This window comes from Canis aureus, chromosome 6 (assembly GCF_053574225.1).
Source record: "Canis aureus isolate CA01 chromosome 6, VMU_Caureus_v.1.0, whole genome shotgun sequence".
Taxonomy (NCBI): domain Eukaryota; kingdom Metazoa; phylum Chordata; class Mammalia; order Carnivora; family Canidae; genus Canis; species Canis aureus.
In genome coordinates this window covers 57,051,007-57,064,456 of record NC_135616.1, presented here as the reverse complement: position 1 = coordinate 57,064,456, position 13,450 = coordinate 57,051,007, and the positions used below count along the sequence as shown (strand labels likewise).

The 13,450-nt window shown below is 43.9% G+C and overlaps 1 protein-coding gene across 1 annotated transcript in view; it reads left to right on the top strand.

Moving 5' to 3' along the window:
* TNR (tenascin R) overlaps nt 1-13,450 on the top strand; it is a 409,491-nt gene that overhangs the window by 330,681 nt on the left and 65,360 nt on the right. Inside the window, exons 5-8 of the mRNA XM_077901774.1 lie at nt 233-496; nt 3,749-3,864; nt 6,340-6,490; nt 11,553-11,822. Coding sequence (XP_077757900.1) covers nt 233-496; nt 3,749-3,864; nt 6,340-6,490; nt 11,553-11,822 — 801 coding nt within the window. The remainder of the gene's footprint in view (nt 1-232; nt 497-3,748; nt 3,865-6,339; nt 6,491-11,552; nt 11,823-13,450) is intronic.

Sequence of the window (13,450 nt, the reverse complement as noted above, 5' to 3'; positions counted from 1 at the left end):
CAAGAGCTGGCTCCGGCACACGATTCACTCATGGCCCTATGGAGATAGAGGTACTAAGCACAGAAAAGACAAGAACCTGCCCACGAAAGGAGTTACAAATCACTCAAAGCCAGTGAGCAGAGCAGGACATATAGACAGGGTATATGGGGTGAGAGGTGAAGAAGAAAGTTGAGTCCAGGATGGGGAAGGCAGTCCTCTGAGCTCATGCTATCTGTGTATTGCCTCCCGGTAGTTGCCCCTCCAGAGGACTTGCGAGTGGCTGGTATCAGCGACAGGTCCATTGAGCTGGAATGGGACAGGCCGATGGCAGTGACGGAATATGTGATCTCTTACCAGCCGATGGCCCTGGGGGGCCTCCAGCTCCAGCAGCGGGTACCTGGAGATTGGAGTGGTGTCACCATCACGGAGCTGGAGCCAGGTCTCACCTACAACATCAGCGTCTACGCTGTCATTAGCAACATCCTCAGCCTTCCCATCACTGCCAAGGTGGCCACCCGTACGTAACATTTCCCCATCCTACTTCATTTTTCTTTTCTCCTACATGAGATCATGGGCATTCATGATAGTAGTGTCTTTTCTTAATTCTTCCGGGATGCCTGCAATAATCACTGCTCTTCAGGGGAAGGACTTCCAACGTGCCCTACTTGGAAAGGATAAATCATTAAAAAGGCACTTCCGCTTAAGAGAATTTCCAGATTCAGGCAGCTCTCATCCATTAGAGAACCAAAGGGACAAAAAGCAATTATTGAGTTCTAACTTGCTATAAGCTCGAGTCTGATTAGAAGTCAAAGAAAGTATGAGGCTTATACAGACTTTGAATCTAGTTAAGGATTTGAAATCAGAGATATGAAATAGGACATATAATAAGCAAGTGCTAAATGGTATGTTACAGATGGTAAGGGTATAGCAGAGTGGGGAAAAAAATCTTATTTAAAACTGCACTGACGACACCCACTTCTCCTCGTAGAGAGGTGGCATAATTTCTTCATGGTCTTTTGTTTAGCGAAACATAGTCTATTTTCATTATAAAAGTTGAGGCTCTAGAGGATAGTTTAGAAAGAGTCAGTGGAGAGAAAAGAAAGGTTGAGACAGAGACAGAGGCCAGATAAACTGCTCTCTGTAAGAAATAGTTTTCTTTTTTTATGTAGAACAGGGAAAAATTCCTGTAGCTGCAGCTCTGTATTTTACATGTTTTTATTTAAGCATAGAAAAATCTTGAAAGATTGCATGTCACGTATTAACATTGGCTACAGTAAAGAGTAGCCAATAGGAAGGCGTTGTTATTTCTTTATATACCTCTGGTTTCTTAAATCTTTTCCAATATTTCCCCTCCACCTCTCAGATGCCAGGTAAGTGACTTACAATTCAACTCTGACACTATCTACCTGGAGTGAATGTCAGATCCCACAGGTTAGGGCCTGAGTCTCACAGGATTGCTCCCCACCTCCGGTGTCAGTCACAGGTCCAAGGCGGTCACCGGTACTTCTGAGTGAACAGCTGTAAATTCAAGGGGTTCCCAAAACCCTTCCTTAGGTTTGATAATTCCTTAAAACAATTCACAGAACTCGGGAAAGTGCTTTACTTACCAGTACTGTCTTATTACAAAGGATACAACTCAGAAACAACCAAATCAAAGCGATGCATATCGCAAGGTACGGGGGATGGGGTGCAGAGCCTCTGTATCCTCTCTGGACACATCAGCCTTCCAGCACCTCAATGTGTTCACCAACCTGGAAACTCTCCAAACCTTGCTGTTTAGAGATTTTTATGGAGGTTTCACTATGTAGGCATGATTGGATGGATCGCTGGCCATTGGTAATTAAGTCAGTTTCCAGCCAGTCTCCCCTCCCTAGAAGTGGGAAGTTGGAGCCGCAAGTTCTGATCTTTTAAGTCATGCCGTGTTTTTTTTGGAGACCGTCTAGTTATCTCACAACCATACAACAGATAATCTTATCACTCCGGAGATTCCAAAAGTTTTAGGAGCGTGTGCCAGGAACCAGGGACAAAAACCAAATACTTTTTATTATATCATGCAGATATTTTAGTGGTAGCAGGAAACTAGCGCAGGAAGTGACCGTGAAACAGGAGCCCCTGAGTCAGTAAGTGGGACTTACCACCAAATAAGGGATAAGACATTTCCATCCATTTTATGTAGGTCTCAAAGGACAAGATGGTATTTGGAAAACAAATGCCATGAAAGTTCAGAGAAGGGAGAGGTCAAAGGAAGAAGAGCTGGCCTTGAAGTCCTCATGGACTTGAGTTGCACTCTGAAGGCTAGGGATCAACTGGCACAGAGGAAAAGATTTAAGAAATCATCCCATTCCTTTGCTTTCCAGGTGACAGAGATCCTTATAATACTGGATTCCCCCTATGAATGCTGACTGTAAATATGCCTATAATTATCTCTGTTTATATTTGACCTTTTTTAAAAAAAATTCCTCTGGTGCCTCAGAACCAGTTTTAAATATCTTCGATGATTGTGCAGAGAGGCAGGTCACCATCTGCCGCTTTTCCCACCTTGCTCTGGGATGAGTCACCACCAGCAAGTGCCTGGCCCGACTCCCAGGCGTCTCCTCTCTCATCCACGTGCACGCACAGTGATGAGGTTTCCGTCCCCCATGGCGTGTATATTATGCCAATCCAGGGCATCCCCTCAGGCAAGCTCCCAGGTGACAAGGACAAAATCATGTAAACTCACCTGACATGCCTTTCAGTAGGTTCAGAATCAGACCTGCCTTTCAACCAAGAAGCATGAGGAAGCTTCCCAACAGGAAGGATGAGAATCTGTCTGTTTTCCAATGGAATATCCCACAAGAGGCAAAGCTAACATGGGAGTGGGCTCCCTGGAGAACTGAGAAAAGTCATGCTGTCGTATCTCAGGGCTGGTTATTGGAACTCCATTAGGACAAGCATACCTCCACCTCACCGAACCTGTGCATGCCTGTGTGTGTGTGTATGTGTATGTATGTGTATGTGTATGTGTCTGTGTATGTGTGTGGGTGGGGGTAGTAAAGGAGGAGATTAAGCAAGGAATGAAAAGCAAGATAAGTGAGGCAAAGGTGAGTGAGGAAGAGAAGAGACAAATGATGAAGAACTGGAGAAAAGAAGGAGACAATGGAATGAGAACAAAAATCCCAGGATCTACCATTGTGCTTTGAGTGTGCCTTCGCTTGCTTCATGTACATAAAATGGAACTCTTAAACCATCCTAAACACTGTGATTTGAGCTAAACAAAATATTCTGATTGCACATGAGATGATCAGAAAAAACATTCTAGTCTTTTTTCTGAAGTTGGCCTGTGCCTTTAGCTCATTTTGTGCCTCCCTCTTCCTGAGTGTGAAATGGGAACATTTTATGGCCTCTCAGGAATCCTTAGAGCCTCCAAAGATAGCATTCAGTCATCTGAGAAAGACATCATATTAAGTACCAAGATTTGCCATATTAGTAAGGGAAGAAAAGGGTGTCTCTCTTGTATTTTAATATTAACCTATTATGGAATAGAAAGCATTTTAAAAATATTGATTGGATTAGATTTAAGTTCACTCAGGTAAACCAATACAGAGCAGAACCAGGGCCCCCACAGAGCAGGCCAATCCTGCACCTGGGACCCATTGTGTCTTCAGTAAGATTGGGATGGCCCACTGCACCCAAGGTGTGGAGGGATCGCACCCAGGCAAAGCCCCAGGTGATGCTCTCTGCCTGTGCCAGGGATAGCCATGACATGGTGACCCATATTGCTGTGTTCCAGATCTCTCCACTCCTCAAGGGCTACACTTCAAGACGATCACAGAGACTACCGTGGAAGTGCAGTGGGAGCCCTTTTCATTCTCCTTTGATGGGTGGGAGATCAGCTTCATTCCAAAGGTAATGTCCACCTGTCACACTCCTAGACAGCCTCATTTGAAGTATTCATATCCTCAGCTTGGAATCGGGGGCTGCAAGGACAGCATTACCCAATATCTCTCTCCACCAGTAAAGGATGCAAAGGGACTTTTGGTGGTGTCTGGGCTATAGAACATCTCTTTCACAAAGGCATGGTGGCCTGACTAGCAAGAGTAGTACTGAGCCTCGCAACCTGGCTTTGAAAGACAGAATGTGGGAAGCAGCCACCAGGCCCAGCTCTCTGCTCAGAAGGCTCTAGGGTTTGGCAAGCTATGATTTTAACAAGTCTGAAAACCAAAACTTCAAAATGTTGGGACTTCTCTTTAGGACATAAGGAAAGCCAGACTGAATCAGTCACATAGCTCCGTTCTGTGCAGAAGATACACCAAAAGTCAGCGTGCATGGCCTCAGTCTCTAAAGGTCAGAGGTATAACACAAAAATACTTTTCGTAACCTATTAATTGAGAAAATTTTCCCTTAAACAAATTATGTTATTAGTTTTTGAGTTAAAAAGTATCCCAATTCATTTCTATTCTTTAAAGTAGCATTTGATTGTGTTAATATAGAACTAACTTTTCCAAGTTGCCAGAGTTGCCTGCCTAGTTTTGGGTTTCCAGAATTTGTTGACCCTACTGATACTCTCCTTAACTCCACCACTCATGGGGAGTATAATGTTTAATCATATGCCTTATTCCATCTTCATCTTTCAATATCAAATAGCATTTTTTCAGTCATTCGTCAGACTTAATGACACATGACACATATTTGGCTAACAAGCGAGTGATCTCACCATTATTTTACTTCAAAATTCTTCGAGGCATGGACTATTGGAGCTACAAAAGACCTTCAAGTTCACAGAGTATGACCCTTTGTTTTACATCTTGTTTAGTTTAAAGAGACTAAGACTAAGACTCAGCAAACTTAAATAACATCAAATTGCTAGCTAGCTAGCTAGTTAGTGGTAGGCTTAAAACAAGAACCCAGGTCTCCAGGGTTCTATCCACTAAACCAAGACTTCCCTCTCTATGTGGATATAGGGGTGTCATGGCAAGCTAAATACAACTAAACAGGCATTCTGTACAACTACCTTCTTTTTTTTAAAATTTTTTTTAATTTTTATTTATTTATGATAGTCACAGAGAGAGAGAAAGAGAGGCAAAGACACAGGCAGAGGGAGAAGCAGGCTCCATGCACCGGGAGCCCGACGTGGGATACGATCCCGGGTCTCCAGGATCATGCCCTGGGCCCAAGGCAGGCGCCAAACCACTGCGCCACCCAGGGATCCCTACAACTACCTTCTTATGTGTCTTATCTGCATTAATATGGCCACAAAAGTATGGTAGGCAACCGGTATATAACAGGGCAGAGAGAATCCTATCACCTTGATGCTGAGGTAGAAAAACAACTGTGCTAGGTTGCCTATTTTACATCTACTATGCAAAACTCTAAATAAGACCTTGGCCAGGGCATGCCAAGGTTGAACACATGGCCACATAGAATAACTGTGTCATCTGTAGGTTGTAGCCACTGGCTGGTATGCAGGGGTACAGAGGGGCATGTGTCATATTGATTTATGGGTATGGATATAAATTACATATAGGGCACTCCAGCTGACATAAACAGGGTCTAAAGAATAGGGAAGAAGGAAAGCGACACAAAAAAGAGTCTTCTTGTCCCCTCCATGGGACACACATGGAAAATGTATATATAATAGACAGACTGAGAGGTAGATAGCTAGATGATCCTGGACCCGACATCATCAAATTAATCCTTCTCATTTCCTCCTCTACCAATTTGTCTCTTTTCTCTCTTCTTTGTGTTATCCTTTGTTCCATGCTTCCTTTTTCTCTTTGTACTTCATAGCTGGTTGTGTCACTGACTTCTAACTCATCTGGGTGAAGGGAAAATAAGACATTGACAGATTTGCACCCAGTGTAACACCGTGAAAAACTCCAGACAGAGCAAAATAATAGCTCCAGCTCATTCGAACACTGGGAATGTTTTAGTTTGAAAAATGTTGTATATATACATAAAGATGTTCACAGATATACACAGACACAAGTATACTTTTCTAAAGAGCCAAGGGCATGCTCATCATAATGAATGCCCCAAAATCTGATGGATAGTAACTGTAACCATCAAATATTGACTCTTTGGCAAAAGTCACTCTACATCACCTCATGACCATTTTTTATTGGCAAACTCAATAGACTCAGGAAAGGCCAAAGAAGTGTTCTTGAAAGTTGATTCTCTACTAGCCAAATCCACATAGATTGGTAAGATTCTTACTGAGTCTGCTGGGAGTTTTTCCTGGCTCCAGACATTCAGCTGTCAGCATTATGGGAACAGATGTGGACCCCATTATTAATTAACAATTTGTAATCAGTGTTCCACACTTTTTTCTCCTAGTGATTTTCTCTTTTGCTTTTTCTCCTTCTCCCTTCCCCTGCCCTCCAGAATAATGAAGGAGGGGTGATTGCTCAGCTCCCCAGTGATGTTACATCCTTCAATCAGACAGGACTAAAGCCTGGGGAGGAATACATTGTCAATGTGGTGGCTCTGAAAGAGCAAGCCCGGAGCCCCCCTACCTCGGCCAGCGTCTCTACTGGTGAGTGCTTCCAACCCTTCTCTCTATGCCTACCCTATTTCACTCTGGAATAAGGACTGCAGATTGCCCAAGAAATAGATAACAAAGGGTGCTAGGTTTTATCCCAGAGCTGAAAATGATTTGGGTACCTAGAGATGGAGCTACTCCACCAGATGCTTAGCTGGACATCTTCCCTATTGCTAATCTTTGCAAGCACAGAAATCTGGGAGAGTATTATATGGGAAAAATTCTTTGTTAAGATTTCCAGTGTATTTCTTCTATCTTATTCATTAAGAGGCTTGATTTGTCAGTCCCAAGTATCTTGAGCTTAGGAACGAGCAAGAACTAATTCATCTATTGTGAGATTTGGAGAAAGCCATCCAACCCTTCACAAACTTCCCATCATTTTCCTGTGATGAACAAAAATACCTTTTTCTCTGAGCTGACATGAGGATTAAGTTAGAAAAAGCACACAAAGTGATTAACACTATGTTAATGAGAGAGAGTACTCAATACCTAGTGTATACATATGTACTCAGAGAACAAGATAACACACTTAGAAGTGAAAGCAGGCAGAAACAAATCGTTCAAAACCAGTAGTGTGGTTTGGGTCACTGTTCAAGGTCATGACTTAAATTGATTATTAGTTCATCTCCACACTTAATGTTATGCAAGATCATTGTTTCTAGATTCAACTCAGTAATGCATCATATTTTGCCATATCATTTTCTTAGCTAACAAAGGATGGCCAACTTCAATGCTGTAAATTCGCAATTATGACACATATGTGTATGCCCTCCCCTAAGAATTTCTCAAAAGTTACAAATAGTAACTGATATCATTTTCGGCCTCATTTTATTTATGGGAGAGCTGAGACTTGAAAACTAAGCACTTTTCTCTTTTTCATTAATAGAAAACTGAGATAGGTGAATATTGGTACAGCTTTATTTTTCATAAACTGACATTGACACCTAGGAAAGCCAGTCATGGGTTAGGACAAAGGCCAAGTTGGCTAGGACAAAGGCCAAGTTGGCTAGAAAAAAGAACCACAAGACCATGTAATGAGGACCATGTTTATGGATTAGTGATTCATAGTTTGCTAATTGGATCCAAACTAAATAGCATCAGGTGCTGAGGCTTATGCTCAGTCTAGAAAACATTGGTTTTAGACTATTGTGGCATTAGATTATGTTCCATTAGAGCACTAGGGCTCCATGGCAGTGGCTCAAGGCAAAGCTGAAGGGGAGATTCAGGCCTCTGATTACACCCACACTCATGCCCAACACAGCCTCTTACCAAGGCAGCTCCACCTGTTTTGTATTTTGTACGGTCACTTAAGATTTTGTTCTTTAAAAGAAAAGAATATAATTCCCCTCCCCCCAAAAAGGCTTTAAAACTCCTGTTCTAATGCAAATATGTTTTAGAAGACACTCCATAGCCACAAAACCTAAAAGTGCTCTGTAGGAATTTCTTCAGATGCCAGTGACTAGAGTTTTCCACAACTCCATTCCCCAAGGTTATGCTGGAACCTGACATTTCATGACCTGTGTAGATGTCCCTCCTCTGGGATGGAACACTTCAGCATCTCCAAGTCATTCCTGTGAAATGATATTAAGAAAACATGAGTGGAAAACAAAAGCCTAGATGAAGAAGATGGTTCAGAAGAGGGCAGAGAAGAGCGTTACAGCTGTAGAAAGTTTTTCCTCCAAACTTGGGGAAGATAGTTTAACCCTGCCTCAATCTTCTCCTCAAACCACATTTTTATGAAATTTGCAATATTTTTTGGTTTGGAAGTTCCTTATGATTCAAATTCCAGATTTAAAAATGTGTGGTAAAGCTAGGCAGATTTTTTTTTTCAATTAAGAAAAATGTCCTAGTTAATATTTTGGCATTGCATACACAGTCATGAAGCAATGGAAAGAAAAATATTTATCCTAGTTTACTTTCTGAGTAGAACTTGTGTTTGTTTAGAAATTAGGACCTAAATTGAAAGCAAGCTGATACCAACTTGACTGGAATGGGGACACACTACTGAGTGGCCAACAAAAGGCCAGAATCCAAGGGTGGCTACAGGAAAGAAGATTGTCTCCTAACCCTGTCGGCTGTTTTCAGGAAATGATTGTTTAATTATTTCCTTCTGCTGAGGTCTGACAGACACCAGCCCCTTCCTGTGAAGCTCAGAGTCCTCATGGGCACTCAGACTGGCTTCTTTATGGAATGCAAATTACTAGAGGGCCAGTACCCTCTCAGCTGCACGATTATATTCCAATATGGACAATCCATTATGATTAGGGTCTTGGGGATTTAAAAGACAAGGCTTTGTCTTTAAAAGACAAAAGCCTTCCAATGTCATTTGAGCTTCTATGACATCTTTTTTCTCAAGAAGCTCCAGATCTTTGAAATGTTTCTCCTTCTTTCTCATGGATACAGAGGATATTCATTTATTTCATTTACTCAACACTCATGTACTTAGTGTCTATGTTTCAGGCTTTATGCGTATACTTCAGCTAGAAGACCATTTCTCCCATTTTGTTATTAAGTCAAATTAAATTTAAAAGTCCCAGGTTACCTAAAACCATTAAATTCAGCATGCCGAAAACATCTGGATGTGTTCTGTTAAATCATAGTATTACACCAAATAGGAAAAACAGAACTTCGTTTTAACTCCAAACCAGGTGGCACCAAAATGGCCTGGTGATTTTCATTTTGGCTGGTACTCAGCCCAAAATCCTAAACTGCTTAATAGAGAGTAAGACCAAACTAGACCTAGAAAGGGTGGGGTGCCCAGAAAAAGGCACTGAAAGACTCTTTCAACTCTGAAAGACTGAGAAAAGCTCAGTCAGACTAAGTCCATCCTAAGGGAGAGGCCCCATTTTGGAGACAGTAGATGGTGGTCCAGAGTGGATTGGTTTTTTAAAAACACTTAGTCAAGACTCTCAGGTAATAAGGAAGAAAAAATTTAACTTAACTAAAGCAAAAAAAAAAGAGAATTTACTGAAAGGACATAGAGTGTCTCCTGAAATGCATCTGTATATCACGAAAAACTGGAACCAGAGAATGGAAAGCAGGTTCACGATGCTCTGTTTTTCTAGAAGCTCACAAAGTCACTCATTTCTCCTTCTCTACATATATTTGTTCCTAAAATTCTGCACCTAGTTCCTGGGTGCGTACCTCTGTGCGTATGTGTATGTGTGTGTGTGTTGAAGAGGGAGGTCCCCCCAAAGCAATTCTCCGGACATTAGTTGGGTATTCTACAAATCCCACTCAATTCTGACACTATCTACCCAGAGACATAAACAGATTCCACAGTTTGAGGGCTCAGTCCCACAAAACTACCTTCTGCTTCAGATGCCAATCGCAAGTCCAGGTCATTACCTGTGTTTCTGACCAACTGGGTATAAATCAGAGGTTCCCAGAAACACTTCTTCAGGTTTGATTAATTTGTTAGAGTTGCTCCCAGAACTTAGGAAATCCATTTGCTCACAAGCTTACTGGTTTACTCCAAAGGATATTAAAGACTACTAATCCACAACCAGAGGAAGAGACACATTAGGCAAAGCCCTGAACGAAGGAGCTTCTGCCTCTATGTAGTTTGGGGCCCAGCATGGTGGTATGTGGAGGCATTCCGGTTCCCCAACTTGGAAGCGCTCTGAATCCAGTCCTTTTGGGTGTTTACAGAGACTTCATTACAGGCAGGAGTGGGACCAAAATCTCCAGCCCTCTAATCACATGACTCACTCTCCTGGCAAATAGCCCCTGTCCTCACCTCATTAAAGTAACAAAAGACATTATTACTCTCATCACTTAGGAAATTCCAAGGGTTCTAGGAGCTTTGTGCCAGGAAAGAAAAAATATGTATTTATTATAAATCACCCTCTCCCCTCATCACTCCCCTCCCTCCTTTTTTCTCTCTCTCCAGATAAGATGTTCTCTATTTATGTGTGACTATGGTAGAGAATGGTCATATCAGCCACGGCTCTACATGGTCCCAAACCGGCCAACTCGAGAACTTGAGCCTCTGGTTCCAATTCCAAATCCTTGAAGAACATTAATATTCATTTTAATCAGCTCCAGCAAGAGAGGCAGAGTCATATTATTAATGCAAACATGGAAGCTGGGCCTACTCTTTTAGAAAGTAATGAGTAATTCAGAAAGGACACATTGGCCATGCAGGCCTACCATGAGGAGTTAAGGATAGCATTTTCTATTCTCCTCACTAAGTTCTTTCTTTATCCATTTCTATTCTACATTCTCTCTCCTTCGCCAACCTCACCATTGTCTAAATCACTATGAACAGGACCCCAAGTGGGTGCTGGAATCCCTGAGACACCAACCAGCTTTACTAGGTCACATCACCCCACAGTGATGCTCCTCTCGGCCACTCAGCGCCAGAGGCCAGGCCTCAGGAGGGACATATGCTGAATAACCTTGCGGGATTTTGTGTGAGTGCAGTGCCCTTCTAGCTCAGGAATATGCAAGAACAGGCAGGAAAAAATAGCCCACAAGATGCTCTTCCTAAACTAAGGTCCTTTTTTTCCCCCAGAAGAGTAAGTTTTCCCAGAAGGCATGTTTAACGTCCACACTGCAAATGTCTGTTGGGTTGTGGTACTGTCTTAGATTGACTGAGTTGTAGGTGTGGCTGAGCAGGGACATCTCTTGGACATTCATGATGCCCGCTTTGGCAACCGAGTTGGAAGTCTCAGACATTTCAGTAGGATTGATAATCGTATAGATCTTTCCTCAGGGCTCCAAGGAGGTGAGAGAAGGACAGGATACACACACACATACCCCTTCCCTTGCCTGGATGGGGAAATGCCAGCACTGTGACCCCATAGCCTGGTGAGAGCTGGATTCAGGGGAAGTGACGCTGGAGGTGACACTGGAGGTCACTTCCCCTGTTGCCAAACCATGTGTCCTTAGGAAAGTGATTTCATTTCACCGTGTCTCATTTTCCCCCTATCACTGGGATCATAACACCCATCCTGTTTTTGACAGACCCAGCTCTGAGGAGGGAAGGAGAGAGCCGATTTCAACCAACCATTTCTCAGACTTTTTTTTTCCTATTTGATCCTTTTTCATTCAGTCATTGATGGACCCACACAGATCCTGGTTCGAGATGTCTCAGACACTGTGGCCTTCGTGGAGTGGACCCCACCTCGAGCCAAAGTCGATTTCATTCTCTTGAAGTACGGCTTGGTGGGTGGGGAAGGTGGGAAGACCACCTTCCGGCTACAGCCTCCCCTGAGTCAATACTCAGTGCAGGCCCTACGGCCAGGGTCCCGCTATGAGGTGTGGGTCAGCGCTGTCCGTGGTGCCAACGAGAGCCAGTCCACGACCACCCAGTTCACCACAGGTAGGCTTAGGGGGTGGCAGGTACGGGAGGGAGAGTGGGTTGAGCCAGCTTTTGCCATGGTCACAGGAGGGAGTTGAGGGGGGAGGTGACATTGCTCAAGTGCCCACGTCATCACAGACCCTGCAAGAAGGGAGCAAGGGGCAAGGTCCTCAGTGAAGTCACAGGACAGCCCAGAGGAAGGCAGTATACCAGTGTTTGAGGGAACTGGGTGCCCATCCTGCCTCTGCTGTTGGCTGGATCTGTGACCTGATCTAAGGCTCTTCTCTGTGGCTCTCAGGTGTCTCCTTTGGAAAATGAAAAGTTTGTCCTGAAGGCATTGACACGTCCACATTGCTAGCCCAAATGGCAATTTTGTAAGAGTTCAGCAAAGGTGCCCTCCCTCAAGGCACTCTACTGCTATTTGCAGGCAATTGTAATAATTCTATAAATCCATAATAACTACACAGCATGGTGGCCCCCCCAAGGAGTCACACGAAGCCCAAACTGTGTGGCTAGCAGGGGGCCTTCTGCTTGAGACTCTGCGACTCATTCTTCCCTTTGCAAACACTAGCAAGAAGGCTAATGGGAGGCCTGCTCCCACATTGCCTCACTGTGATGACCATGCAACCCTCTCCCCAAGACTGTCAGGACTCTAAAAGAGCTTCCCTCATGGTCAGGAAAGGCCAGACGTCCGATGACCTATTCCTGACTCAGAGCCCGTCAGACTGACCAGCTAAGGGGCAAATAGGATGGGCACCAGCCAAAGACAGGCTTCCCAGCTCTCTCACTGGGCCACCAGGGGCTGGGATCAGATAGTGGGTCTCCATTTGACCCAGATTCTCAGTCTTGGTCTCTCGACCTTGGGGAGGTCATAGGTCAAAGAACATCTCTGCCAACTCCAAGTTGTTCAGGGATCAAGGGAAACTGCTAGCATCTATAGGATCTCAGAACCAGCATCTTCTGAAGGGGTAAAGGAGGAAAATCACTAATTCAAGCAACCTACTGTGGTGTGGCCCAAGAGCTCTTACAGGATGGGATAAACCAGTTGAAAGGCTTTGGGGTGGTTCAATCAATGGTACCATTATCCTCCACCTATGTTTAAAAGCAATTGATAGAAAAGGCACAGAATAAAACAGATGGAAGCCAAAATACCCCCTAGATTGGAGTGTGTAGGTTAGTATTAGAGCCAGATAGGTGCAAGGGGATGCTCCTTGTGCACCTGAGCCCGTCCTCCCACGCAGCAGAAGTTGGGAGACTACTCAGCTTAGTATTTACGCCATGGTGGTACACCCAGGGGTCTGACCCCAGGGGCAGCTGGCTCCCACGAGAGGGCAGCAGAAGGGCCCTGCCTAGGTCCTGCTACAAAACTCACCACTGAGGGAAATCCACCTTCCCCAGAATTAAGAAAAAGGTCAAACTCTTATACTGGGGCTCCCTCAGCACAAAGAGATTCATTAGGACTGGAAAAAGCATCCCTGCTGAAATCCAACAAGTGTGGACGCAGACTAAATGGGGACAGCAGGGTTTGATTCTGAGAGAGAGGTTTCCTCCCAGCTCCTGGGCCAGACTCCACCCCACCCAGGGTACCGGGGTCAGATTGTTCACTGATCACATCTTGGGATCCCCAGTGACTGATTATGCATCTAAAA